This window comes from Sceloporus occidentalis, unplaced genomic scaffold (genome assembly GCF_023333645.1).
Source record: "Sceloporus occidentalis isolate IW3139 unplaced genomic scaffold, rSceOcc1.0.p SCAF_3, whole genome shotgun sequence".
Classification (NCBI taxonomy): domain Eukaryota; kingdom Metazoa; phylum Chordata; class Lepidosauria; order Squamata; family Phrynosomatidae; genus Sceloporus; species Sceloporus occidentalis.
The window spans coordinates 249868287-249894161 of NW_028316983.1; the positions used below are offsets into that span (position 1 = coordinate 249868287).

At 57.5% G+C, this 25875-nt stretch overlaps 2 protein-coding genes across 20 annotated transcripts in view; both read left to right on the forward strand.

The window, feature by feature from the left end:
- The first annotated feature begins 3574 nt into the window (after positions 1–3574).
- Positions 3575–14531, forward strand: PUF60 (poly(U) binding splicing factor 60). 2 transcript variants are annotated; one of them, XM_089518230.1, is made up of 11 exons: positions 3575–3940; positions 6651–6746; positions 8034–8123; positions 8885–8935; positions 10896–11057; positions 11229–11321; positions 11820–12033; positions 12297–12487; positions 12828–12972; positions 13722–13957; positions 14110–14531. In XM_089518230.1, exons 1-11 carry the CDS (start codon positions 3908–3910, stop codon positions 14407–14409), a joined length of 1611 nt encoding a protein of 536 aa, XP_089374356.1. In that variant the 5' UTR covers positions 3575–3907; the 3' UTR covers positions 14410–14531. The 2 variants fall into 2 exon arrangements, with proteins under 2 accessions (XP_089374356.1, XP_089374357.1); XM_089518231.1 differs by lacking the exon at positions 8885–8935.
- A 367-nt stretch (positions 14532–14898) lies between these two features.
- Positions 14899–25875, forward strand: part of SCRIB (scribble planar cell polarity protein) — a 31900-nt gene continuing 20923 nt past the window's right edge. For 16 of the 18 annotated variants that reach the window (XM_089518241.1, XM_089518249.1, XM_089518243.1 and 13 more), the window contains exons 1-16: positions 14899–15145; positions 15991–16108; positions 16546–16624; positions 16761–16850; positions 16964–17020; positions 17275–17338; positions 17624–17698; positions 18099–18243; positions 19012–19130; positions 19295–19494; positions 19847–20013; positions 20116–20246; positions 20674–20799; positions 21398–21679; positions 24109–24501; positions 25464–25526. In XM_089518241.1, coding sequence (XP_089374367.1) covers positions 14984–15145; positions 15991–16108; positions 16546–16624; positions 16761–16850; positions 16964–17020; positions 17275–17338; positions 17624–17698; positions 18099–18243; positions 19012–19130; positions 19295–19494; positions 19847–20013; positions 20116–20246; positions 20674–20799; positions 21398–21679; positions 24109–24501; positions 25464–25526 — 2271 coding nt within the window. In that variant the 5' untranslated portion in view covers positions 14899–14983. The remainder of the gene's footprint in view (positions 15146–15990; positions 16109–16545; positions 16625–16760; positions 16851–16963; positions 17021–17274; positions 17339–17623; positions 17699–18098; positions 18244–19011; positions 19131–19294; positions 19495–19846; positions 20014–20115; positions 20247–20673; positions 20800–21397; positions 21680–24108; positions 24502–25463; positions 25527–25875) is intronic. The other 2 variants (XM_089518248.1, XM_089518254.1) reach the window with 1 other exon arrangement.

Consider the following 25875-nt stretch of genomic DNA (forward strand, 5'->3'; position numbering starts at 1 on the left):
TCCAAGCCCCCCTTCTTCCGCATCGGCAGAAGAGGGAGACGCCGCCGCCTGAGGACAGCCCTGGCTCCCAGCAGGGGCCTCTCTTTCCCTGCAGCTTGCATCCATTGCTCCTTGGGGTCCTAGTCTTGCTCCCTCCTCAACATGGCATCCCTCCAACTATTGAAACTCTACTCAGCAAAATGGGAGGCAGCAGGAAAAGAAGTAGCCAAGGAAGTCCCAGCTGCTGCCCAGAGTTTGCAAGACCTGAGGAGGGCTGTGGATGGCCAAGGGGGGCCCGGGGGGGCTCTCATTCAGAGGGTGGCCATAGTTCGGTCAACTGGAAAGCTGCTGACAGCCTTGTGAACCTAGCAGTGAAGGATGCTGGGAGCTGCAGTCTGCCTCAGCACCTGGCAGCTGGTAGGGTAGCACCTCCCCTATGTGCAGGCTTCCAGGGGATGGGCCTTGCCTTTCGTGGGCTCCTTCTGCCCCCAGCCCCCCCCCAGTCAGAGAAGTGGTCAAGGAAGGGGCTTGGGGCACAGAGGGGCCCTTGTTGTGTGGGGAGAGGCCCTCTGGCCGCTTGGAAGAAGACAAGGCAGGCCTCTCCGTCTTTTCTGGAAGAGAAGCACCGCTCTGGCGCTGGGGACGAAGTAGGCAGACCTCTGGCTCTGAACCCGAATGACTGGCTCAGGAGAGAGGTGCGCCGGTAGGAAAGTGCTGGGATCCATGAAGCAGAACATACTGCATGCCCCCGGGCATCATGGGCTGCTGGCATAAAACAGGATAAAACCCTGCAGGATCCTTGGGTATGAAGCTGGATCACTTTGAGCAGGGGGAGGCAACCGTTTTGAGCCGGGGGCCGGGTTGCTGTCCCTCAGACAACTGGGGGGCCGAAGTAAAAAAATAAATAATTAAATAGTTTTTTTTTTTAAAAAAAAATTAATTAAATAAATAAACCGGGAGAAATGTAGGACAACATTTTCAAATGGAGGACACTTTTTTTAAAAAAAGTGGAGGACACGCAAAAAAAATGCTGATTTTTTAAAAAAATGTTAATATAAATGCATGTTTCTGAGGTGTCTATAGACAATGGCCCCCCTTGCCCCTGCGCGCGAGAGGCCAAAGGCCCCGGCGGCAATCGGCGGCACGACCGGACTGGGGCCAGTCCCAAGGCCTTGCCGGGCCGCAGGTTGCCTACCCCTGACTTTGAGTTTGTAAATACCGATGAAGTGGACAGGCTCCTTGGATGCGTAAAGAAGACGAGGTGCGCGCTCGATCCCTGCCCTTCTTGGTTGACCGCCCAGGGAGGAGATGCCATAACTACACCGTTACGATTCATAACCAACGCTTCCTTCCAGGAGGGCAAATGAGCAGTGGTTAAACCGCTGCTGGAAAAACCCTCCCTGGACCCCCTGGTGAGAAACCATTATAGACCGGTCTCCCTGCTGTCATTCCTGGGCAAGGTGATCGAGAGAGCGGTCGCCTTCCAGCTCCAAGCTGTCTTGGATGAAACTGATTATCTAGACCCACTTCAATCCGGCTTCAGGGTGGGATGCGGAGTTGAGACTGCCATGGTCGCCTTAGTCGATGATCTCCGTCTGGGCACCGACGGGGGAAGCGTGGCCTTGCTGGTGTTCTTGGACCTCTCAGCGACTTTCGATACCATCGACCACGGTATCCTTCTGGAGCGCCTGAGGGAGCTGGGCATTGGGGGCACTGCGCTCCAGTGGTTCCGATCCTACCTCTCTGGCAGATTCCAGATGGTGAAGCTGGGGGACACTTGCTCCTCTAAGAGGGAACTGGCATCTGGTGTCCCTCAAGGAGCTGTTTTGTCCCCCATGCTGTTCAACATTGACATGAAACCGCTGGGAGAGGTCATCCGGAGACATGGGGCGCGGTGTTATCAGTACGCTGATGACACACAGATCTATCTCTCTATGTCTCCGACTGATGCAGTGACTAAGGATGGCATCTCTCCTCTGAATGCCTGCCTGGAGTCGGTAATGGGCTGGATGAGGGAAAACAGACTCAGATTGAACCCAGAGAAAACGGACGTACTTGTGATAGGCTCCTTGGGTCTAAGGAAGGAAGTTTGCCCACCTGTCCTGGACGGGGTCACACTTCCCCTGAAGGACGGAGTTCGCAGTCTAGGAGTACTTCTGGACTCGTCCCTGCAATTGGCATCTCAGGTAGATGCGACGGCCAGAAGTGCTTGCTATCAGCTTCGGCTGATACGCCAACTGCGACCCTACCTAGACCGAAGGGACCTTGAAATGGTGGTACACCCTCTGGTAACCTCTCACCTAGATTTCTGTAATGCGCTTTACATGGGGCTGCCCTTGTACCAAGTTCGGAAGCTTCAGTTAGTGCAGAATATGGCAGCCAGGTTGGTCACCGGTTCATCAAGGTTTGACCATAATATGACACCTATCTTAAAAGATCTTCACTGACTCCCTGTTTGCTTCTGGGCACAGGACAAGGTGTTGGTTATGACCCATGAAGCCCTGCATGGCTTGGGCCCGAGTTACTTGAGGGACCACATCTCCCTCTATAATCCACCCCGCACTCTTAGAAGATCGGGTAAGAACCTCTAAGTATGTTGCTACTTTGCAAAGAGCGTTCTCATCAGCGGCTCCGAGACTCTGGAACAGTCTTCCTGAGGAGATCTGACCGGTGGCCTCGCTAGAGACATTTAGAAAAGCGGTTAAACCGAGCTTTTTAGCTGAGCATCCCCCCCCCGATTTGAATACCCCCCCAATATGATATGCATGATATGCCCCATCTGTGTATGATCCCTGCCTTGCTTGTTGGTGCTGTCGCTATTGTCTGATGTTGGAGATGTGATTGTTTTTAGCTGCTTTTCATTGAATTTTGATGTAAGCACTGTGCTGTTGTTACTGAGTCTGTGGCCCCGCTTCCATCCACCGGGAAGCCAGGCGGGGAAAGAGACACTCTGGCTATGACTTGGGCCAAGGAACAGGCCTCGCTTTCTTGTTAGGAGCCTCCGGAGGAAAGAGCCGCCCTCCAGAGAAGGCAAGGCCTCCTGCTGCCGGTGCTTCCTCCCCAGAGGCCCAGGCGCAGGGCAGCACCGCTTCAGCTGCCAGGGGCCCCCCAGAGCCCTCCGGATTCCTAGCGCGGAGGCAGGGCGGCTCCGCAGGGGCCTCTGGGCCTTTCCATGGCAGAGACGAGAGAAGCGGCTTCCTCTCCAGGGAAGCTCCCTCTTCGCCCCGAAAGCAAGAGGAGCGAGGTCAAGACAAGCGCCGGAGGAAGGCTCCCGCCGCATTCTGGGGCCTGTAGTCCAGGGAGGGCTAAAAGGGCCTCTGGCTGGGAACTACAGGCCCCAGGGATCCGCAGGAGGCGGCCAGGGCGGTTAAAGCGGAGCCCCTCTCGCTCGGGCCTCGCTCCGCCCTGGAGGCGCCGCTGCCGGAAACGGAAGGCGACGCGGAGTCGCTTCCGGCGCCCCTTCGGTCTCCCTCCACTGCATCCAATCAGCATGCCAGCCTTGGATGATTGGCGGGCCCAAGGCGACGCGGAGGCGGGCCTCTGCGCCTGATCGACAGAGCGCTTCCCGCCGCTTCTGGGCGAAGGATCTTGTCTCCGCTATCGCGAGATCTCGAAAATCGCAGCAAGTTTCCCTTGGAAGCAGGACTTCCTGTTCGGCCCCTTTCGCCCGCTCTCTGGGGAAGCGAAGGAAAGGCGCACGCCGACCTCCACGCTCCCGCGCCCTCTGGAGGGCGAGAACGGCAGCCCTGTAGCAGCGCCGCGCTTCCCCTACTTCCTGGAAGAAACCGGAAGTGGGTGAGCGGAACTGCCACGGGGCCGCTCTAGCCACCCTCTTCTTCCTGTCTCCATCGCACGCTCTCCCGGCGGCCGCTCAGTTCTCGCGAGACGCTCTCGCGCGGGGAAGAAGGAGGAGGAGGAGACGGCGAAGATGGCGGCAGCGGCGACGACGGCGATCTCGCTGGTGAGCCGTTGGCGCAGAGGCGGGCGGGTGGAGCCGGGGTCCGGGCTCGAGCCTTGAGGAGGAGCTGCTCGCGCGCTTCAGGGAGCGGGGCCGGGCCGCGGCGGCCGTAGCTCCGCTGTAATTCGGCGTCTTCGCGCGAAGAGGGGCGGTCGCGAGGCGGGGAGGCGTCGACGGGACTACGTTTCCCGGCGGCCTTCGCGCGCGGGTTGCGCACGCGCTCCATGTGCTTCCGGGCGGCTTGTGTTTGGGCCTCTGGCGCGCATGCGTGGTTCGTCCTTGGCGCGGGCGGGCGGGCGGGCGGCTGCTGAGGGCCGTCTGGGCGGGAGAAGCGCTCCTGGGGCGCCATGGCCCTGCCTTCTCCGCCGCCTTCTCCTCGGTCTCCCGGCGGCGATGCTCCAGGCGGCCCCCCCGAACCGGCCCCAGCACGCCAGGCATGCAGGCCGCCTCACGGGGGAAGAGGGGGCCCCTGGGGTCTTCCTCGGATCTCTCGGCCCTTGGCCTTCCCAGAGGCCGGGGAGGCCCCTCCAGCCGGTCTGGACTTCAGCTCCCAGCGTTCCTGGCTGTGGGCCAAAGCGGCAAGGGCTTCTGGGAAATGAAGTCCAAAACACACGGAGGGCCAGGGGTTGGGAACCGCCGCTTAGCAAACCAAGCCCTCGACCATAGAATCATAGAACCATAGAGTTGGAAGTGACCGCAAGGGCCCTGATCCAGTCCAGCCCCTTTATTCTGCCATGCAGGAAATCCCATTCAAAGCATCCCCATTGACAGATGGCCATCCAGCCTCTGCTTAAAGACCGCCTCCAAGGAAGGAGACGCCACTAGACTCCGAGGAAGGAGTCTGTTCCACTGTAAAACAGCCCTTACTCTCAGGAAGTTCCTCCGAATGCTGAGCTGGAATCTCTTTTCCTGGAGCTTGCATCTATTGCTCCATTGGGTCCTAGTCCCTGGAGCAGCAGGAAACAAGCTTGCTCCCTCCGCAATATGGCATCCCTTCAAGTATTTAAACAGGGCTCTCATATCACCTCTTAACCTTCTCTTCTCCAGGCTGAACATCCCCAGCAGTTCCCTCAGTCGTTCTTCATAGGGCTTCATGGCTTCCAGACCTTTCACCATTTTAGTCGCCCTCCTCTGGACACACAGCTCCAGTTTCTCAATGTCCTTTTTGAATTGTGGTGCCCAGAACTGGACACAAAATCCCAGGTGGGGCCTGACCAGAGCAGAATACCAGCCCCACTGGGCCAACGCTTCCTTCCTCGGGAGGGAACTGGAGCCGCCACAGTTCTCCCTCAGCAGAAAAGATGCGCCAAGTGCTCCCTTGAGGCCTTTGCTAAGCCTAAAGAAAGCGAGCATGGCTTCCGTTGTGTTGTCACAAACGTTCCCATAAAAGGTGAAGCCGGGGGCTCTCAGGGCCGGCTCCCAGAGATTGAGGTGGGTTTTTTGGGCTCTGTGGCACGGCTGCTGGCAGAACATCAGGAATAAACTCTTCTGGAGCACGGCCACGAAGCCTGGAAAACCCACAAAGAGCTGTTCCCATAAAACGTCCACGCAGAGTTTTGGATGTGTTTCAGGGTGACCCAGATGCTCCAGGCCAGGTCACAATGTGTCCCTTTTCTCTGGAGACCCGCATCGCTGGCAGTGAGCCTGGGGCTGGAGGCCAGGCCCTTGGGGTCAGTTGCCGCCTCTCTCAGAAATGGGCTGCTTTGGCCATCTCCTTCCTCTCTGGCTTTCACTGCTTGCTTCTCCTGTCTGCATTTGGGGCTTCTCGGGTTTCGTAGCTCCACTTGCGCTGTGCCATCTGGTTGCCTGCCAGCTGGGTGCCTTTAGCCAGCAAGTCTCCTTCACAGACTCATAGTGGGAAGAGACCCCCACGGGCCCTGATCCAGCCCAGCCCCGTTCTGCCGTTCAGGAAGCGTGTTGGTAGCCCAGGTCCCCATGGCTTTTACTCACTGGATTCGACCCGCCTTGCTACCTTGCAGTTGGTCCCTTGCAGTGCCTCCAGGATACTGGGCTATAAGCTGCCAGATGGACCTCTGCATCTGCCCCTGGGGTTTGGCCTCATGCGTCAGTTCTGCATGTGTTTGTGAGGCAGCTGTGGTGGGTTTGGTTGAAAACAAGGACTTCTGTAGCAACACATGCATAGAACGTGCGACAGAAGTTCTTTGGCAAGCGGTAGATCATTGTCTCAGGTGACACACCATAAAGATGGTTTTGCAAGTGTACTGCAGAGTCCTGTTGGTCATATTGGGATATGCTATTTCCATGTGGGCTCTTGGAGTCTGTTTCCTGCGTGCTTTGCAAGCTTGCACTGCCATGTGTGTGCCACACTTGCAGCAGCTGCCTGTCTGCCTGGTCAGGCCTCTGGTGGTAGCCATGGGCACCATGGCCCATGCGGAAGAAGGGGCATCTGGGGTGTCAGAGCACACTGGCACAGGGCTCTGGGTATCTTTCCCCAGGGGCATGTCCTCTGCAGAGTCTGTTGGGCTTCCTTTAGGCTTCACTTTCCAGGAATGCAAGCTGGTGGTCAGCTAGAAACCTTGCAGGATGGGGAGGCCACTCTTAAGAGAGGAGAAGTCTCAAGAAAAAGGAGGAGGAGGAGGCAGTCCTCCCAGTGTGTCTTTTTCCCTGATGGACACTTAAGCCCTGGAGGCTCTCTCTGAGGCTTCGCCCAGGGTAGGCTCCCTTTGTTTGATGACTCTTTCTCTTCTTTCAGAGCACCGAGACAGTCAAGGTGGAAAATGGACAGAGCACAGCGGCCAAACTGGGGCTCCCTCCTCTCACCCCAGAGCAGCAGGAGGCTCTTCAGAAGGTGAGGGTGTCACTGGGGCTTTATTGCTTGCCTGCTTGGCCCTCTCTGTCCAGCCTGTTACCGTTCTGATGTTCCCTTTGGTCCAGAGGAGAAACACCAGGGATTGTGTGCCTGTGCGCACGCACGTAGAAGAAAGGGGGGGTGCGATGGTGGTGGTCTGGCCATGCCAGCCACAAAACTTTAACCGGGGGGAAGGGGGCTCAAAGTGAAGTCTGAAGATGCTCACCTAAGGTGGTCATGCCACTGGGCCAAGACCCTCCCCCTTCACAGAACAGGAAGCCTAGTGCTCCTTCTCTGTCTTTCCAGAAACTAAGGCCAAGGATACTGGTGCTGGAAGCACACCAGATCCCAAATTGGCTTGAGCCCTGGGCACAACTGCACAGCCTCAATGCCGACACTGAGCTCAGGGGTCCTGGACCTGGCATTCCCTCTCCTGGCACTGCTTCAAGTAGAGAGTTCAGACTTTTGTGCAGACCCACCCAATAAACATCTTGGCCAAGCCAGGGTTTCAGTCATGGTGAGAAACCTAGGGAAAAGATTTTTGTGAGGAGGAGAGGGAAGTGTTCATCATTATTATTTATTTTGTTGATTTATATCCCGCTTTCTTCCCAGGACAGGGACTCAAGGTGGCTTACAAATCTAAAACAGTCCAAGTTAAAACACTATAAAACATGCAAGATACAAGTTTAAAAAACAATTAAACAGTTCAAACCATTAAAACCATTACATTATTAAAATTTAAAGCTTAAAATCTTTAAAACAGAAACAAAACAGCATCCCTGTCATGCAAAATCCTGGTGGCATAGAAACGTCTTTACCTGCCGCCAGAAGGACAGCAGGGATGGCACTATCCTGGCTTCTTTAAGGAGGGAGTTCCAGCGCTTGGGAGCAGCCACTGAAAAGGCCCTTTCTCTTGTTCGCACCAAACGTGCCCGAGGGGGCATTGGGACAGAGAGAAGGACCTCTCTCAATGACCACAATATTCTCGGGGGCTTGTACAGGGAGATACGGTCCTTCAAATAGCCTGGACCCAAGCCATATAAGGCTTTATAGGTCAACCCCTTCCCATTATCCTCTAGGACAAGTTTTCAAGTTCAGTGGAAAAATGGGAAGTTTTTGAGAATACAGAGAGAAACCTCCAAGCTGTTTGTATTGTATGCCTCTTCTGGGTCTCTCTGCGTTCCCTTTCCCTGGCGCTGGTGCACAGACCTGGCACTGCTGTGCTGCAGGCGCATGCTGGTCCTCTCCATGACTCTTTGTTTCCCTCACTGCTCCCCTCCACTCCAGGCCAAGAAGTACGCCATGGAGCAGAGCATCAAGAGCGTCTTAGTGAAGCAAACGATTGCCCACCAGCAGCAGCAGCTCACCAACCTCCAGGTGAGGCCCCTGCCAGGGAAGCCCATGTCTCCCCCCTCCTGCCCCCAAAGGTGGAGGCCTCTGTGTGCACTTAGAGCCACTACTGCACAGCCCTGAGGTCTGTCTGGAGCAGCTACTTTCGCTTCTGTTTCCACTGTGAAATTGAAGCATGGCTCCTTCAGCCCACCCTGCAAGGTTTAAGGCCCACAGACCTGCTTGCATTTGCTACTCTGGGAGTGGAAACTTAGGTGCTTAAAGAGGGAGAAGGGGATTGAGAGTGAATTGAGGAGGGAGGGAGATTGGAAGAGCTGAGCTCCCTGCTTGGGGGGGGGGGTGCTGTAATCCTGCCCTGAGTAAGGTGTCTGGGGTGGCTAGATGCATTGCCATGGAAGGGGGAGTGCGTGGTGCCTGTTGTAGAATGCAGGACAAGCTCTTAGCTGCTGAGGAAGGCATACTCCCCCCAGCCTCCCCCCACCAGAGTTGTAAACTGGGTAGGAGAAGGAAAGGTGGATGGGAGGGCTGGAGCCAGGCACTTTGGGCAATCTGGTCAGCTTCCTGTGGTTAGGTAGCCTGTTGTGGGTTGAAGAGGATGCGTCCCAACTGTCCTGAACCTGCCCCCTGCTCCCTGGGGCTGTGCAGAGGCGGCAGACAGAAAGGAAGGAAGAAAGAAAGAAAGAAAGAAAGAAAGAAAGAAAGGAGGGTCCTCTTCCACTTGAGATTTGACGAAAAGCCGTCGTATGCTCAGCTCCCACAGACTGAACTCTGTCTTTACTGTCTTTCAGATGGCAGCAGTGACAATGGGCTTTGGAGATCCTCTCTCACCTTTACAATCGGTCAATAGACACATTCACTTCTTCTGGGGCACGGGGTCATAGTCAGGGCCTAGCATGGGGAGGACGTAGCTGTTACCTCCCCCCTCCCTTCCGGTCACTCCCTCCCGCCTGCCCGCCAGCCACAGACCCACCTGCTCTGGACACACTTGCCCACCAAGGCCGGGAGGGAGCACCTGGGTCTGGGGGAAACCGACCCTGTAGCGGCACTGGGCAAAGAAAGAGAAAGAGCATTAGATCCAAGCAGCTGGGAGAGCCGCATTTCTAGGGACGCTGAGGTCCTGACCCCAAAGTAACTGCCAAGGTAACTCGCCAGTGGGCCACCATGGGGCACCAGAGGCCTGGCAGCTGGGCATGGGTATATCGCAGGCACGTTAGGTGAGAACTGGATCCCCTCCCTGCAGGACATCTTGGCTAGGAGGCACGGAGCAGGCAGTTGGCGGCTTCTTGCCCAGGTGTTAATTGCTGAGGACAGTGTGCCCACACTCCTCTCACTGGAGTTGACGCAGAGGCCCAGTTTGCCCAGGGGGCAGGCTGGGTCCTCCCTCCTCCACTGTGGAGGGTGGCAGGCAGGCAGGCTGGCTAGCTAAGAGAGCAGCATTGGCTGGGCCCTAGTGGGAAGAAGTTCAACATGGCTGCCCCAGTTACTGCTGTGTGGCAATCAAGAGGGTAGTAGTTAGGCTGAGTCTTTCAGGAGCCATCGAAGGGTCTGGCTTGTGGGGGCATATTTACTCATGTGCCCCTGGACAGTTTGCTGGGCTTGACTGTAGGCAGCGACTGATCCCCTGAGGCTCGGCTGGGCTTAGCTAGGGTCAGGGGTGGGTGGGGATGGGCAGGCCTTTGATGTGAATGACCCACTTGCTATGTGGCCAGATGCCCATCCCAGGGAAGTGATGGCAGCAGAGGCAGCAGCCACGGTGGCTTTCCAAATGGCTGGCACAGATGGCTTGCCTGAGGAGGGGGAGTCCCTGGGTGGAGGTGGCCTCTTTTTGCCCCCACGCGCTTCCGTTGCAAGTGCATGCTGCCGCTCTCCCTAACTCTTGGCTCTGCTGGCTCCTGAACGCTGGGGAGTGTGTTGAGGTTCTCCGATCCGCCCCCACAGGCCCCAGTTTCCTTAGTGTGAGGGAGGGAGCTGGTGGGGCTGGGTAGTCCCATACTCGCCAGACCTCTTGGGGGGTGGATGGACAGTCTGGGCTGACTAGGCAGCCAGACTTTCCTGCCGGTGGCTCAAGGAGAGTTTCTAGCTGTAATCCTGTCCTTTTTACCCTCCTCTTCTTATAAGGGAGGCTTCCCCAACCATAGGAGTTTTGGAGCCTTCAGCTGGGCCCCACTGAAGAACCCAAATGTGACCCCAAGTATCACGAGGGGGAGCCCACACAGTCTTCTGGGCTCTGGCTAACTGGGAGGCGCGTGCCCCACCCCATTAGTGTTTATTGTGGGTTTCAGGGGAAGGCAGCTAGGGAGGCTGCTCTCTCAAACCCCAGGTAGCAGCTGTTGCCTCTTCTGCTGGCCTTGGGTGCAGGTTCTGCTCTCCCAGGCCAGGCAAAGGAATAATACCACTGTAGCTGGCATATCTGGCCACCATCCAGGTTGGGAAGGAGTAAGAAAGGGGGTATTTTCAGAAGGTGCCCACTGGGAGGGGAAGGCAGGGGCCTGGGGGAGTGGGGAGGGGCCTGGGGGGGTCTGTGTGTCAGGCAAGGAGAAGTAGCTCAGAACTGGATCTCTTGCTGCCCCGGGGTGGGGGTGAACGGGTGGGCGAGGGACCCCTTTCCCCCACTTGCAGGCGTGAGATGGCCAGGGTGGGCTTGGATGCGGTTGCTGAGAGGTGCTGGCCCTTCCCAGAAGAGTTTACTCTTGCTGCTCTGGAGCCCCTGCTGCTCCTGGGGTGGGTGGGGAGGGGGCTGTCTTCGTCCAAGGCTGCTCTGCCCCCCAGCTGACCAGGCAGCCCTTCTCTCTGATACAGATGGCCGCCCAGAGGCAGCGGGCCCTAGCCATCATGTGCCGGGTCTACGTGGGCTCCATTTACTACGAGCTGGGAGAGGACACGATCCGGCAGGCCTTTGCCCCCTTTGGCCCAATCAAGAGCATTGACATGTCTTGGGATTCTGTCACCATGAAGCACAAGGTGTGTACAGTGAGTGTATTTTGTTGAGCGGGGAAAGCGCATGTCAGCGCTGCACAGTTGGAAGGGCATGGGGTGGGAGGTGCCCCCCGTCCATCTGTCTGCCTGTCCGCCCCTTGCCTGGACCCTTGCCCTGCGTGTTGCCTCATGTGCACCTCTCTTTCTCCACCGCAGGGCTTTGCCTTCGTGGAATATGAGGTGCCTGAAGCAGCTCAGCTGGCCCTGGAACAGATGAACTCGGTCATGCTGGGCGGCCGGAACATTAAGGTGCGTTGTCACGGTTGAGACTGGCGCCAGATGGAGCTCTGTGGCTGCTTGGGAGAGCTCAGTGTTGCCTATTGTGTGTCTCTTGTGCATCCTGTTTCTTGGAGGTTTGCTCACAAATGGAGAGGAGAAGGGGGGTCTCTGTAGCCCACCACACTCCTCCCCCCCCCCAAATGGTTGGAGACTTTTCTCCTGTCTTCTGACACACTTCAGGTTTCATGAGGTTCTGTGCACACCTTCACAGACATCTGGGCTTTTAGCTGCTTATGCTTGTCTTCATTTGGAAGGAGAATCCAGTAGATCATAGAATTTGAAGAGATCACAAAGGCCATCCAGGCCAACCCCCTGCCATGCAGGAACTCTCAAAGCATTTTTGCCCTCTTGCAGAATTACTGAGCAGGCACACACTTTCCCTTTGCTAAAGGGAGATATTTTAGGGGGCGGTCCAAGTTTGTCTCGAGGCCAACTCCTTTTGTTGGTGACTGAGGGTCCATGTTGCAGGTTGGAAGGCCCAGCAACATTGGCCAAGCCCAGCCGATTATCGATCAGCTGGCAGAGGAGGCCCGAGCCTTCAACCGCATCTACGTGGCCTCCGTCCACCAAGACCTCTCGGACGACGACATCAAGAGTGTCTTTGAGGCCTTTGGGAAGATCAAGTCCTGCACGCTGGCTCGGGACCCCACAACAGGGAAGCACAAGGGCTACGGGTTCATTGGTAAGCCCAGGGAGCGTTTCCTCACCCTAGCAGCATGGAGGCCTGGCAGGTTTTCCTTTGGCTTTGGGGCTGTTGGTCGCAGCATCTCTGTTGGGGTGCATTTGCAAGGCTTTTTCATCTTGGCTGTATGTCGGTGGTGGCAGTGCTCCTGGTGATGGATTGCTGGCTGTGTTTTGGTTCTGTCTTGCCTCCTTGATTTTGATGAGTCAGTAGCCACTTTGGGCAGGGAAGCTGTCCTCCTTCACGGGCTGCTCTTTCCACAGAGTACGAGAAGGCCCAGTCTTCCCAAGATGCTGTCTCGTCCATGAACCTGTTTGACCTGGGAGGACAATACCTTCGTGTTGGCAAAGCTGTAACTCCCCCCATGCCGCTCCTCACTCCTGCGACCCCAGGGGGCCTCCCTCCGGCAGCGGCGGTAGCAGCGGCTGCGGCGACGGCAAAGATCACCGCTCAGGTGAAGGAGGGGTCGGGCCCAGTCCACCTGGAAGAGGGGAGGGAGAGTGAGACGCTGGGACCACTGTTGACCAGTCAGAAGTAGTGATTCCCCACTCCTTGTCATTAAAGTGCCCCATGCAGAGGACCAGTAGCACGAAGTGTCTGGAGCTGCTCTGCTACTCTTGGATGGGAGCTCTTCCCCTCCCCTCGCCAGCCCCTGGCAGTACTACCAGACCCCAGTTCCGAGTGTGGGCCTCTGCAGAGTATCCTCTGGGTGGGCAGAGGATTGCATTTGCCAAAGGGAAGATTGAGGCTGCCCGGGGAAAACTGACCTTGTACTGCCACCTCTTCTCTTGCAGGAAGCAGTGGCCGGAGTGACTGGGGCGGCTGTCCTGAGCACGCTAACGACGCCAGGACTGGTGACGCCAGCATTGACTTTGGCACAGCCCCTGGGGGCCTTGCCGCAGGCGGTGATGGCCGCTCAGGCACCAGGTGTCATCACAGGTGAGCCTAGGTGGAAAACTCCCTCCCCTTCCAGTCCAGTTTCTGTCTTTAGCTGGACCCTGCAATGTCCTCCCAGACACCGGGCATTCCTGGCCTGCTTCTGTGAATTTGTTGGATCCCTCATTAGAAACTCCTCATCTTGACGTTCTAGTGTTTTGTGTGCATAGATCTGGCCTGGCCAGGTTCTGTGGGCCATGCATCATTTTTTGCACTGTTGCTCCCCCTTATTGCACCCTTCGCGTTGAATTAGCTGCAGTCTCTCCTCTTCTCCAGGCTTTCAGTATCATTGCTGAGGGCCACAGACCAGCCCTGCATAGTAGAGACAAGCTAATTCTCCGAAGCCGTAATTTGGGTCTATACTCTTCCCTTTAAAAGGGAATTGAGGCTGTCAGTGTAGAGGCTGTTAGCCGTGAGGGGGAAATTGAGCCTCTGTCTTTGGGGGCAGTCTACCTCTGAGCACAAGGTGCTGTGGCCTGTGTACTTCCTTTGTGTGCCTCAGAAGGGCCCTGACTTTGGGAGTCTCAGCCTTGTGCCCTGCCAGCACTCTTGCTGCCCCATGGGGCCCATGCAGCAGTGGCGGCCATGGCTTCTCCCTTGCATTCTCCATGCGTGGCCCTTCCTTGTCTCACCCTGCCTTTATGGTCCTGCCTCCCCCCTTGATGTAGCTTAGGAAAGAGCTCCTAAGAGGTCTTGGGCTTTGTGGGCTGCCTTTAGGGGCGCTGCCTTGAACGCCTGCGCCTTTCTTCCAGGTGTCACTCCCGCTCGCCCACCCATTCCTGTCACCATTCCCCAGGTGGGTGTGGTGAACCCCATCCTGGCCAGCCCCCCAACACTGGGCCTCCTGGAGGTGAAGAAGGAGAAGGAAGAGGAAGAGGTTTTCCAGGAGTCTGAAAGGCCCGAGATGCTCAGCGAACAGGAGCACATGAGTATCTCTGGCAGCAGCGCCCGCCACATGGTGATGCAGAAGCTGCTCCGGAAGCAGGAGGTGAGGGGAGGCGCCCGGGGGCCCTCCAGCCCTTGCCAGGGCCTCCTTGGGGGCGGCCGCAGAGCGGGTGGGGGCACGGGCGGGAAGCACCGGGTGGGCAGCCTTGGTGGTCCCAGAGGCCTGAGGGCTCTTGCTCTCGGCTCTCCCCGCAGTCAACGGTCATGGTCCTGCGCAACATGGTGGACCCCAAGGATATCGATGACGACTTGGAAGGCGAGGTGACCGAAGAGTGCGGCAAGTTTGGCGCCGTGAACAGGGTCATCATCTACCAAGAGAAGCAGGGCGAGGAGGAGGACGCGGAGATCATCGTGAAGATCTTTGTGGAGTTCTCCATGGCCTCAGAGACTCACAAGGCCATCCAGGCCCTGAACGGCCGCTGGTTTGCCGGCAGGAAGGTGGTGGCCGAGGTCTACGACCAGGAGCGCTTCGACAACAGCGACCTCTCGGCATGAACTCTGCTCCAGAGAGACTCTCCCCGCTTCCTCTCCCTCCCGCCGTGTTTGGGACGCTGCTGGGTCCGCGCCCGGCGCTCCCGCCATCTTTGTGTAGTTTGGATAAAAACGCAGGAAGAAAACCGCGTTCTGGCGTCTGTTGGTGTTCCGTCAGAGAATGGGGGGCGCGGGGAAGGGCAGGCGGGCGGAGAAGGCGGCAAGGGCCCTGCGCTGGGGCCAAGAGGCCAGGCAAGGGACCGCGGGGGGGGTCAGAGGAGGGCAAGGGCGGGAGAGGGGCCCATGCTGCCCTGGGCTGCGGGGGTGGCGGGAGGAGGCCTGGGCAGGAAGGCTGCTCTGAGGGGCGGGCCCAGGAGGAGGGAGCGGCCGCTCTGGACCTCTCTATGGTTCCGGCGCCTCCGGGAGGGAGCTGCAGTGCTTCCGGGCCGCCCTTTCCCGGCGTGCCTTGCGGGGCGGAGGCGGGGCCCTGCCTCTGGTCCGGCGGAGAAGGAAGGAAGGAGGGAGGGAGGCGCGCCGGTTCCGCCTGAGCCATGGCCGCTGCGCCTCTGCCGCCCTCCTGAGCTTCCCGGCTGCCAGGATGCTCCGGTGCATGCCGCCGCTGTGGCGGTGCAACCGTCAGGTGGAGGCTCTGGACCGGAGGCACTGCTCGCTGCAGGCCGTGCCCGACGACGTCTTCCGCTACAGCCGCTCCCTCGAGGAGCTGCTCCTCGACGCCAACCAGCTCCGGGAGCTGCCCAAGGTCCGGGCCCTTTGTCTGGCCGCCTCCTCCTCCTCCTCCTCCTCGGGGGCCCTGGAGCCAGGGCAGGGGGCTTCGGAGGAAAGGCCTCCCGGCCCAAAAGCGGGGCTCCAGCGCGGAGGCCCCTCTGGCCCCCAGCCCTGCTTTGTTCCGGGGCGCCTGGCTCCCTCCAGGAGACCCTCGGGCCAGTGCCCCTTGCTTGGGGGCAGGCTCCTCCTCCCCGGGGCCGGTCAGTGGGGCAGCGGGCGGGCCCTTGGGCCCTCTGCCTCGGGGCTGGGCTGGCGCTGGGCAAGAGAGCCCCGTCTCTCGCAGCAGCAGCAGCAGGAGGAGGCGGAGGCGGCGTGGGGCTCCCTGCCCCCGGATCCCGGATGGCTGCCGGCTGCCAAGAGGGAGCGCTGCTTGGGGAGCCCAAAGCCCCCCAGTGGCCCCTTTTGTGGGCTTTCAGCGTGATCCTTGCCTGCCCTGGGCCCTGGCTCAGTGCTAGGGAATCCTGGGAATTGTAGTTTAGTGTCTCCCAAAACTGCAGCGTATTTGGGATTTCGGTCCCCGGAGAAGAAGCCTGCAAAAAACAAAGAGTGCTTCCCGGGACTATTTGGGCAGAAGAGCCATGCCTCTGCGGGGGGGGGGGCTTTTGTGCCCCTTGCCCCCTCCCTGTGGCCCTTGGAGTTGGGGGTTCAGACTGTTCGGGCTGCCCTTTTGGTAAGGCCAAGGCAGTGGGGGCCTTTCTTAGCAGCTGTGCTCCAGTGGGGTCCTGGATCAGGAAGAAACCGACCCCCCCCAACTGCTCAGCTAAGCAGTCCCCCCCTCCTTCCTTCCTTCCTTCCTTCCTTCCATATCCTGCTCCACAGCCTTTCTTCCGGCTCCTGAACTTACGGAAGCTGGGCCTGAGTGACAATGAGATCCAGCGTCTTCCTCCCGAAGTGGCCAACTTCATGCAGCTGGTGGAGCTGGACATCTCCCGCAATGGTAGGTGGGGGGCCCAGAGGCTGGGGGGGGGCTTCAGGGAAGGCCTTTCGGTGGAAGAGTGGCTGTGGGCCTGAGGAGAGCTATTACCCCGCCAGCCTCATTTCCTCCCTTAAGGAGGAGTAGCAGCGGTGGGAGAGGCCTTTCTGCTCAGTGCCTGTTTCCAAGGAGGGAAGGAGCTTGGGGCCAGAGCAGGGTGTGGGGGCATGGCCCTATTTCTCCTTCACAGCAGCACTCCTTCCTCCATCTGCACCCCACTTCAGACCAGGACACCTCACAAGCTACCCTCAAAATCACTCGGGGAGCAGGGAGGGGACCCCTGCTCAGGCTGCCCTATGGTGCTGGTGGGGGCTGTGCTGTGCCTTTGGCCCCCAATTCTTTGGGGCCTGTGGCACCTTGCAGGGAGTCTGACTGCCCCCCTCAATTTGGCCTTGTTCCAGACATTCCTGAGATCCCAGAGAGCATCAAATTCTGCAAGTCCCTGGAGATCGCTGACTTCAGCGGGAACCCCTTGTCCAGGTACCGATGGAGGTCCTTGGGGGCCCTCCTTGCCAGCTAATCCCAGGTCTCCTGGATGGGGGGGGGGGGGGAAGGCAGCATATGGATGAGGTGCCTGTGGCCTGCTTTTCTCACCCCCCCCCCCACCTCCCCACAGGCTCCCTGAGGGCTTCACTCAACTGCGCAGCCTTTCCCACTTGGCCTTGAATGACGTCTCCCTGCAGCACCTGCCCAGCGACATTGGCAAGTGAGTTTGTGCCCGCAGGATTGTCGCTAGACATAGGGAGAGGACTGTTTGGCTGTGCCCTTCTGGGCCAGTTGATGGACATTCTGCTTCACTTCTTCTCCCATCTGTTGTAGTTTAGCCAATCTGGTCACCCTGGAGCTGCGTGAGAACCTGTTACGGTCCCTTCCAGCGTGAGTGTCTATCTGTGGCCTGAGGCCCATCCGGAATGCTGGCCCCATGGGGTGTGGGGGCTGATGGGGGGCTTCCAGTGTGGGGGGAGTGCTGCTAGGTGGGTTGCTTGTCACTTGACACCCAAACCTCCCGGGGAGGGAAAGGAGGTGCCAGCTGCTGGACTTTTTCTCTGTGGAGCTCCCAGTCCCGATGACTGGCTGGCTGGTTGGGCAAGCAGCCAACCAGCCCACTGGCCTCTTTCTCTGGCTTGCAGGTCACTCTCGTTCCTGGTCAAGCTAGAGCAGCTGGACCTTGGTGGGAATGATCTGGAAGTGTTGGTGAGTTGGGGGGCTGTCCTAGGCATAGTACCGGTCAAAGTGATGGTGGGTCTAGTGTACAGCTTTTGTCTGTTCTGCCACATACAGTGTTGGCCAGGGGCTGTCCTGGCCTTTGCCCCTGGCCTGGTCCTTGTCTTTGGAAGCTGCCTGCTTCTTCTGCTCAGCCCCCTGATCCAGCCGGGGGAGGTGGGAGCGCCCTGACAGAGACCTTGGGAGCTTCAGGAGAGCCTTGTGGGGAGGGGGCTCTCCAGTGACTCCTGCCTACTACTCCTTCCTCCCCTGCAGCCAGACACGCTGGGTGCCTTGCCGAACCTGCGGGAGCTCTGGCTGGACAGGAACCAGCTTTCCTTGCTGCCCCCCGTAAGTACTCTGTGGGGACCCTGCCATTCCTGCGTGCTTCCCTTTGCATAGTGTCACGGCCTGGGCATCCTCTAGAAACCTTCCTCATGCACACTTTTCAAAGAGAGAGCTTCTCAGCCTTTCAGGTTTTTACATTGGGCTGTGCATGAAAGCCAGCCAGAAAAGAGAGCCACACCGTGGTCCCATTGCCCCCACCCCCAATTGAGCTGCTTCTTGAGACCCACATTTGAAGAGAGGGGGGCTGGCAAGGGAAGTGGCCTCCCTGACTGGGGAAGGGGAGGAGGTGGAGGTGCAGTGGACAGATCCCACACCGGTGCTTGGGGGGGCAGGGCAGGGGAGAGGGTCTGTGGAACTATCCATGGGGGGGCTGGGCTCCAACTGTTCCTTCCTTGGGCCCCAGGAGCTTGGCAACCTACGACGGCTGGTCTGCCTGGATGTCTCTGAGAACAAGCTGGAGCGGCTACCAGGCGAGATCAGTGGGTTAGTGGCGTTGACGGATCTGCTGCTGTCTCAAAACTTGCTGGAGTCCATTCCGGACGGCATTGGTGAGCGGGGAGGACTGCTACACAGGAGGTGGGGGACTGAGGTTGGGCTGGAGGGTGGGGAAGCGGAAGCTGAAGGGTCTGTTGATTTGTTCCCCTCTTTTCTGCCAGAGCTGGAGTTCATAGCAGGGTGTACTGAGAATGTTTAGGGAGAAGCTTGGCTATTAAACTACACTTAAACAGATTTTAATACTAAAGACAGCTTAAGACTACATTGCGGAAGAAAACGCAGCACCCAACTGATATCAAGCCATTTTCTTAACACCCGACCGATTGCCTGAAAGCCCACCTTGAACTGCAAGCAGGAGGCAGTTGAGGAGGGAGTTTCACAGCCTGGGAGCAACCACCCAGAAGGCCATCTCCACGATGTTCCCAGCAGACGTGGCTTTGAGGGTGGCTGGGCAAAGCGAAGGGTTCCTCTGAGTAGCTCAGGGCATCCCAGACAGACCCATCTGGGAGTTTGTGCTCCTTCATTTTAGGACAGGCTCTCCGGAGAAGGCTCCGGTTGGGCATGGAGTTGACCCATTGAGACCAGCGTGCTGTACGTCAGGCACAACCAAAGCAGGCATGACCAACTTTGTAGCTGGGCATGGTGCCAGTGGGTTGTCTTGTCTGGCTTTACCCGCAGTTCCCTTGTGGGAGGGTTGCAGCTGGCAGGATCCCCGGTCTGGTAGTGGTCTCCCTCACTTGGTTTCCCCAGTGGGGGGGGTGGGGGGTGGGATTACAGAACCCCTGGGGTCTGGCACATTACTCTCTTTGCCCCCGGCCCAGGCCAGCTGAAGCAGCTTTCCATCCTGAAAGTGGATCAGAACCGACTGGTGGAAGTGACTGAAGCGATCGGAGACTGTGCAAATCTCTCAGAGCTCATCCTCACTGAAAACCTGCTGCCGGTAGGTGTGCCTGAGGGCCAGGGTGGGGTGGGGCTGACTTATGGACGTGGGATGCCAGAGGGCTTGGCAACTCCCTATGTGCTCTTGCTCTTCTGCTCCCTTCTGGCAAGTATGTGGGGCGGGAGAGGGTGGTCCCTCTCTGGTGACCTGTAGCCTTTTTCCAGGCCCTGCCCAAGGCCCTGGGGAAGCTGACCAAGCTGACCAACCTCAACGCGGACCGGAATCGACTGGTGGCCCTTCCCCCAGAGATTGGGGGCTGCAGCAACCTGAATGTGCTGTCCCTGCGGGACAACCGTCTAGAACACCTTCCTGCCGAGCTGGCTGGCACCACGGAGTTGCATGTCTTGGATGTGGCAGGCAACCGGTGAGCATGAGGGCTGGAAGAGTGGGGCAGGGGTCTTTCGACAAAAGCCCCTCTGCCCTGGGACCCATTCTTAGAGGCAGGAGCAATGTAATGTGAACCAGTTTGGATTGAGAGGGACTGGTGTTGTTCATGCTCTACCCGACAATGCAGTCTCTTGGCCTTTGGGGTTCCCCCAGTCCTGCTAGTGTGTGCCTGCCCTATCCCAGAGGCGACTGGGGCTTCTGCTGCCTTCCTGAGCAGCTGAGCAGCACCCAATGACCAGAGGGAGAGAGCCGCTGTGCATGCATGTGTGGGTGTGGGTGTGTGCATGGGGAGAGTCCCATCTCTGCTTCTTGCCCTCCCCTCTGCCCAGGTTGCAGCACCTACCCTTTGCCCTGACCAACCTCAATCTGAAGGCACTCTGGTTGGCCGAGAACCAGTCACAGCCAATGCTCAAGTTCCAGACAGAAGACGATGAGAAGACAGGCCAGAAAGTGCTGACCTGCTACCTCCTGCCCCAGCAGCCTTCCCCCAGTCTTGGTAAATGGAGGGACCAGTGATGGGGGGCTGAGGACTGGGGGGGGGGGACTGGGGTGCACAGACCCCATCACATCTCAGCCCCCTGGTATCGCCCTCCCACAGAGAACCTCCTTCAGAGTAGCGTGGATGAGAGCTGGACGGACACGAACCTCAACCGGGTCAGCGTGATTCAGTTCATGGATGATCCCAAAATGGAGGAGGAAGAGGATGAGGATGCAGGGGCTGAAAGGAGGGTGAGTCCCAGTTCTGGGAAAATAGCAGGGTACGAATAAATGTGATAATGGTGATGGTGATGAGTGGGGGGGACCTGTGAGGCTGGGTGCCCGTTCCAGAGCCTGTTCTCCTGGGGTCACCTGCTGTGCTCCCCTTCCCTTTCATATCCTAACCATGGGTCTGCTGGATTACAGGGAGTCGAGGAGACTTGTTTGCAGCAGGAAAGCTTTTCCACTTGTGTGGGGGGTCCAATTGGCTACCTCCCGCCCTCGGCCCACAGCTGTGGCCCAGTGCCTCTTCTGTGGCTGGGGTTGGCGGGACTGCCAGGGCTGGCCCCCTCCTTCTTGGCGCTGCAGCTGAGGGGCTTTTGCTGAAGGCATGTGATGAAGGGCCCCCTCAACCCATTTAACCCCCCCCCAACCCCATGTCCCCATGCCTCTCTAACAGGGCCTGCAGCGGAGGGCAACACCCCACCCCAGCGAGCTGAAGTCCATGAAGAAGGTGATGGAGGGACGGCGCAGTGAGGCATCCGCAGCCAGGCTAAGTGCCGAGAGGGGGAACTCAGGTCCAGAGGTGAGCCTTTGGGGTGGGAGAAGAGGGGCTCTGTTGCTTAGGAGGCTGATCATGGGAGAGCCCCCCTCTCCCCACAGCTGGTGCCCTTCTTTTTCCATAGTTTCCAACCTTTAGAACAAAAATGATGACCATAAGAGCGTCCACTATAATGTTCCCCTGCCCGCTTATTCCAGAAAGCACCCTAGTCCCCTTCGTATAGCGGTGTTGTTATATTATTTTAACGTATTTTAATTAGAATTTGTTTTAATTACTTGCTTTAATTACTTACTTGCTAATTAGCTTACTTGCTGTTCACCGCTATGATCTTTGGAATAGCGGTATATAAATAAAACAAATTATTATTATTATTATTATTAATTATTGTAGTAATTTAATTCTATTTTAATATTTGATTTTTGTATGCATTTAATTGTATGTTGTTTTTCAATGTTGTAACCTGCCCTGAGTTCCTGCCTTGGGAGAAGGGAGAGATAAAAAAAATAATAACCATACTTATCATTATCTCCATCTTCTGGGAGGTGGCAGCATGTGGCCCCTGCTATGAACCCTGTGCTCTCCCCCTTGTGTCCTCTTGACATGCTCCGTGCCTTCTGCACAGCCCCAGAAGAGGCTGAGCGCCACTTCCAACCGCAGCGAGGACTCGCGTCTCTCTGGCAGCACCATTTCTGCCAACTGCCATGCGGAGGAGGAGGAGGAGGAGGCGGCGGCCACCATGAAAGGGGCAGCCCCCCAGGGAGAAGAAGCAAGAGGCTCTGGGGCCACGTCCAAGGGCCCCGGAGCAGAGGAGAAGGTGCCAGGGCAGCAGGAGGCGGCTGCACTGCAGGAGAAGACCAGGGGGGGCCAGGAAGAGGAGGAAGAAGAGGAGGAGGAATACAACGAGGTAGGAGCTGGCGGGCAGCAGGGCGATGAGGGCGGTCAGAACCCCCACTTCCTAGCCTGTCATCTGGATCTAGACAACTGTGACCGGCCATGTTGACGTCACTCCTCAGGCCTCCTTGACCCCCCTCTCTCCCAGCTGAAGGGGGCCACCACTCTGGCAGGAGAAGGCCCTGTGGTTGGCACTGGGAAAAGAGGACGTGACCTCCCAGCAGCACATTCATTGGGGTGGGCTAGACTGGGGCCCCTTCCCTGAACCAATATCCATGTCCACAGAGAGTGCTGGGCCCCCCTTGGGCAGATGGACAGGAAGGCCTGGAGGGCACTGGTCTCTGGGTCTTGGTAGCAGAGAGTGCCTTCTGTCCTCTGGGAAGGGGGCCCACCTGTTAGCCACCTAAATAGCGGATGGCTGTCATTTGCAAACAGCAAGTGAGGGCTTCTGGGTTGTGAAAGGAAATGGGCTGAGGAGGAGGAGGAGGAGGAGGAGGAGGAGGAGGAGGAGGCAAAGTGCATGGCTGAGCGGCCCTGGTATGGCCTCCTGCTGCCATGGTTGGGCATTTGTCCTGGTGTCGGGCGTTGGGAGCCATGGCCCTTGGACACAGCAGCCTGGGGGAGCCATTTGCAGAGTCATTGCTAGGTTTCCTGACCACATATATGGCTGTCCTTTAATCATAGAGTTGGGAGAGACCACAAGGGCCATCCAGTCCAACCCATTCTGCCCTGCAGGAACTCTCAATCAAAGCATACCCTATACATTTAGCCTCTGTTTAAAGACATCCAAGGAAGGAAACTCCACCATACTCCAAGGCAACGTCTTCCACTGTCACACAACTCTAACTGTCAGGAAGTTCCTCCTAATGTTTAGGTGGAATTTCTTTTCCTATAGCTTGCATCCATTGTTCCAGGCTCCATCCTCAATATGGCATCCCTTCAAATTTTTAAACAGGCTATCATATTACCCCTTTACCATGTCTTGTCCAGGCTAAACATCCTCAGCTCCCTTTCCTCATAACGCTTCATGGTTTGCAGACCCTTCACCATTTTAGTCACCCTCCTTTGGACACATGGCTCCAGCTTCTCAATGTCCTTTTTGAATTGTGGTGCCCAGAACTGGACACTGTTTTCCAGGTGAGGCCTGACCAGAGCAGAATAGAGGCACATTTAGACTTCCCTTGATCTAGACACTATACTTCTATTGATGCAGCCTAAAATCGCATTGGCCTTTTTAGCTGCCGCATCACACTGTTGACTCATGTTAAGCTTGTGGTCTACTAGGACCTCTAGATCCTTTTCAGACATATAAATCTACCTAAGCCAGGTGTCCCCATAATCCTATATCTGTGCATTTCATTTTTTCACCCTAAGTGCAGTACCTGACATTTCTCCGTGTTGAAATTAATTTTGGCCCACCTTTGTAATCTATTGAGGTCATTTTGAATCTTGATCCTATCCTTTAGGATATTAGCTACTCTTCCTAATTTGGTGTCTGAGCCTGAGCTAGAGGCCATTATTGCTGTGTCCAGTGGCAGAGAGTTTTGCAGGATCCATTCTTCACAAAGAGGCAGTTTATGTTGGTCCCAAGACCTTGGGTTCGGTCAAGGGGTGGCAGGTGGACCCCTTTCTTCTTCTCTCCCTGCTGCAGCTTTCCTTCTTTTGAACAGCCCCCGCCCTTTCCTCTGGGGTCTTCCCTGGGGTCATTTGCATTGCCCTTTTTGCCATCTGAGCCAGTTTAATGGCATCTGTCTTCAGATGCAGTTCCCAGAACCGCTGGCTGGGTAGATCGCCCTCTCGCAGGAAGCAAAAACCCTGGACCCAGCCATGCCAGCTGTAAATCCTGTGTTTGTTCCATTTCTTCCATGAAGGTCTTGTTGTTGTTGTGTGCCTTCAAGTCGTTTTTGACCTACAATGACCCTTGGGCGAGATTTGTTTAGGGGAGGTTTGGCATTGCCTTCCCCTGAAGCTGAGAGGATGGGACTTGCCCAAGACCACCCAGTGGTTTTCATGGCCCAGCTGGAAATCAAACCCAGGTCCCCAGACTTGTAGTCCAGCGCTGACACCACTGCGCCAGTCTGGCTCTCTTCATAAAGATTACCTTGCAGTTTTTAAATGGGGCGACCAGCCAGGACCCCTTTAGTCTGAGAGTTCAGGTCAAGCTGCCATAGAGGGGGCCTGCCAGATTTGCGCAGACCACCATTCCTTTGCAATATCTTTGATAGAGAGGCGGGATATAAATAAAATTTTATTATATTTAATTATAAAGCAGATCTCCCCCGGTTTGGGGGCTGCTTCCAGAATTGCCCACCAAGGAGTGTAGCGCTGGGGTTTCAAGCACAACCCCTTCAGGGATTTTGGAGGGGGGGGGTTGAGGCCTCTGCAATGGCTGGGATGGCCATGTGAGTGTTCCTTTCCCGTCCGGGTCCCATCTCTTGGCAGCCCACTGTGCATTTTGCTGAAGACACCCTTGTTTGCGAAGAGGAGGAGGAAGAGGAGGAGGAAGGAGAGGTGCGCCCATTCCCAGCAGGGAAGCAGCGGCTGATCCGCAAGGACACCCCTCATTACAAGAAGCACTTCAGGATTGCTCAGTTGCCTCGCCCTGAGGCGGTGGTGGCCCTCTTGCAGGGCTTGAGTGCTGATGGGGGCCCCCGGGAGGACGAGGAAGAGGAGGAAGCCGAGGAAGAGGAGGAAGATGCCGCAGCAGCAGCAGCAGAGGAGAAGGAGGAAGAAGAGGAGGAGGAAGAAGAAACGGAGCCCCAGCAGATAGGCTGGGAAGAGGAGGAGGAAGAGGAGTCCAAGCTCGGGACCCCCATTGCTCCACCCTCGGTCAAGGTAGGGCTCCGGTCAGGCTCCAGGGAGGGGGGAAGGACAGAGAGTGCAGGACGGGTGCCAGTCCCACGCTGTCTCTCCTGGGCTCTCTGCCCTTCTTCCTACCCTTTCTCCCTCAGCTGGTCCTAGGGATGAAGTGGGGCCACGTGGTTTCTCTCTGTCCTCTCGGCCCCTCTCTTCCCAGGATAGTGGCCCTCCTCCTCCTCACACAGCATGTTGACTTGGAGGCAGGCAATGCAGGAGCAGCCAAGGCTCTGAATGGGGGTCCGAGTGAGAGAAGGAGAGGGGGATCTCCCCATGCTAGGCAGAGCAGCTCTCTGGTGCTCCTGCTCTCTCCTACCCCTTATGTGTCTCTGTTGCCTCTGCAGGCTCCCTCCCTCTCTCTTTCAGGCAGCAGAGCCCTACTGGCTTTGCAGGGGTGGGGTGGGGGCTGCCTCTCTTCCTCCTCAGCCCCTCCTGTGCTGCCATGGGGCTGAGCTGCAAGCAGAGGCAGAGAGGAGCTCAATGTGGAATGGGGGTTCCCAGGACCACCACTCCCCCAAGGCCTGGCACCTGTGTCTCCCCCTGCCTGCCTCTCTCAACCCCATGTGTTATCTTTGGTTTGTGGCACTGCTCTGAGCAGCCCTTGGACCTCCTGCCCACCCACCCACCTGCCTGCCTGTCTACCCCCCACTGATGGGGCAGAAACTTGGAAAGGAACTGAGCACCATTTGGGGCAGAGCAGCGGAGCAGGAGTCAGGCATCCAGTGTCCAGCATCTGGCATCCACTTCTGCCCCTCCTTCGCACCCCTCCTTGCTGTCCTGCCCCCCTCTCTTTTTTCTGGTGTGGGCTCCCTGGTGCTGGGCGTGGGGTCTGCCCTCCTGCCCGCCCGCCTGCCTGCCCTGCCTGCCTGCCTATCTCTGGTGGTGGTCTGTTCCTGCCCACTAATCCGCATGCCTCTTTCTGCCGGTTCCTGTCCTAACAGGGGGTGTCGTTTGATCAAGCCAATAATCTGCTGATTGAACCTGCTCGCATTGAGGAGGAAGAGGTCTGTACTGCCCACCTGTCTGCCGCTGGGAAACCCTCCTCCTCTTCCTCCTCTTCCTCCTCCTCTTCGGGTGGGGGCTTCTGTCCTCTCTCCCTTATCCTCCTGGCAGGGGGCTGTCACAAAGTAGGGGTTGGGGGGCAATGGCCTTTGACTGCATGTGTCTGGAAGGGGGGCGAGGAACAGTTTTGGGGTGGGGATGGGATGGTGCTGGTGCTGCAAGAAAACAGAGGCTGCCTTTTGAGCAGTTTCATTATAAAACTGCCTTCTCCCTGGCAGAGCCCACCACCAGCTCGCCAGGGAAGACACACCTGGTACTAGCCTGCCAGCCTTGCCGTACACAGTGGTAGTG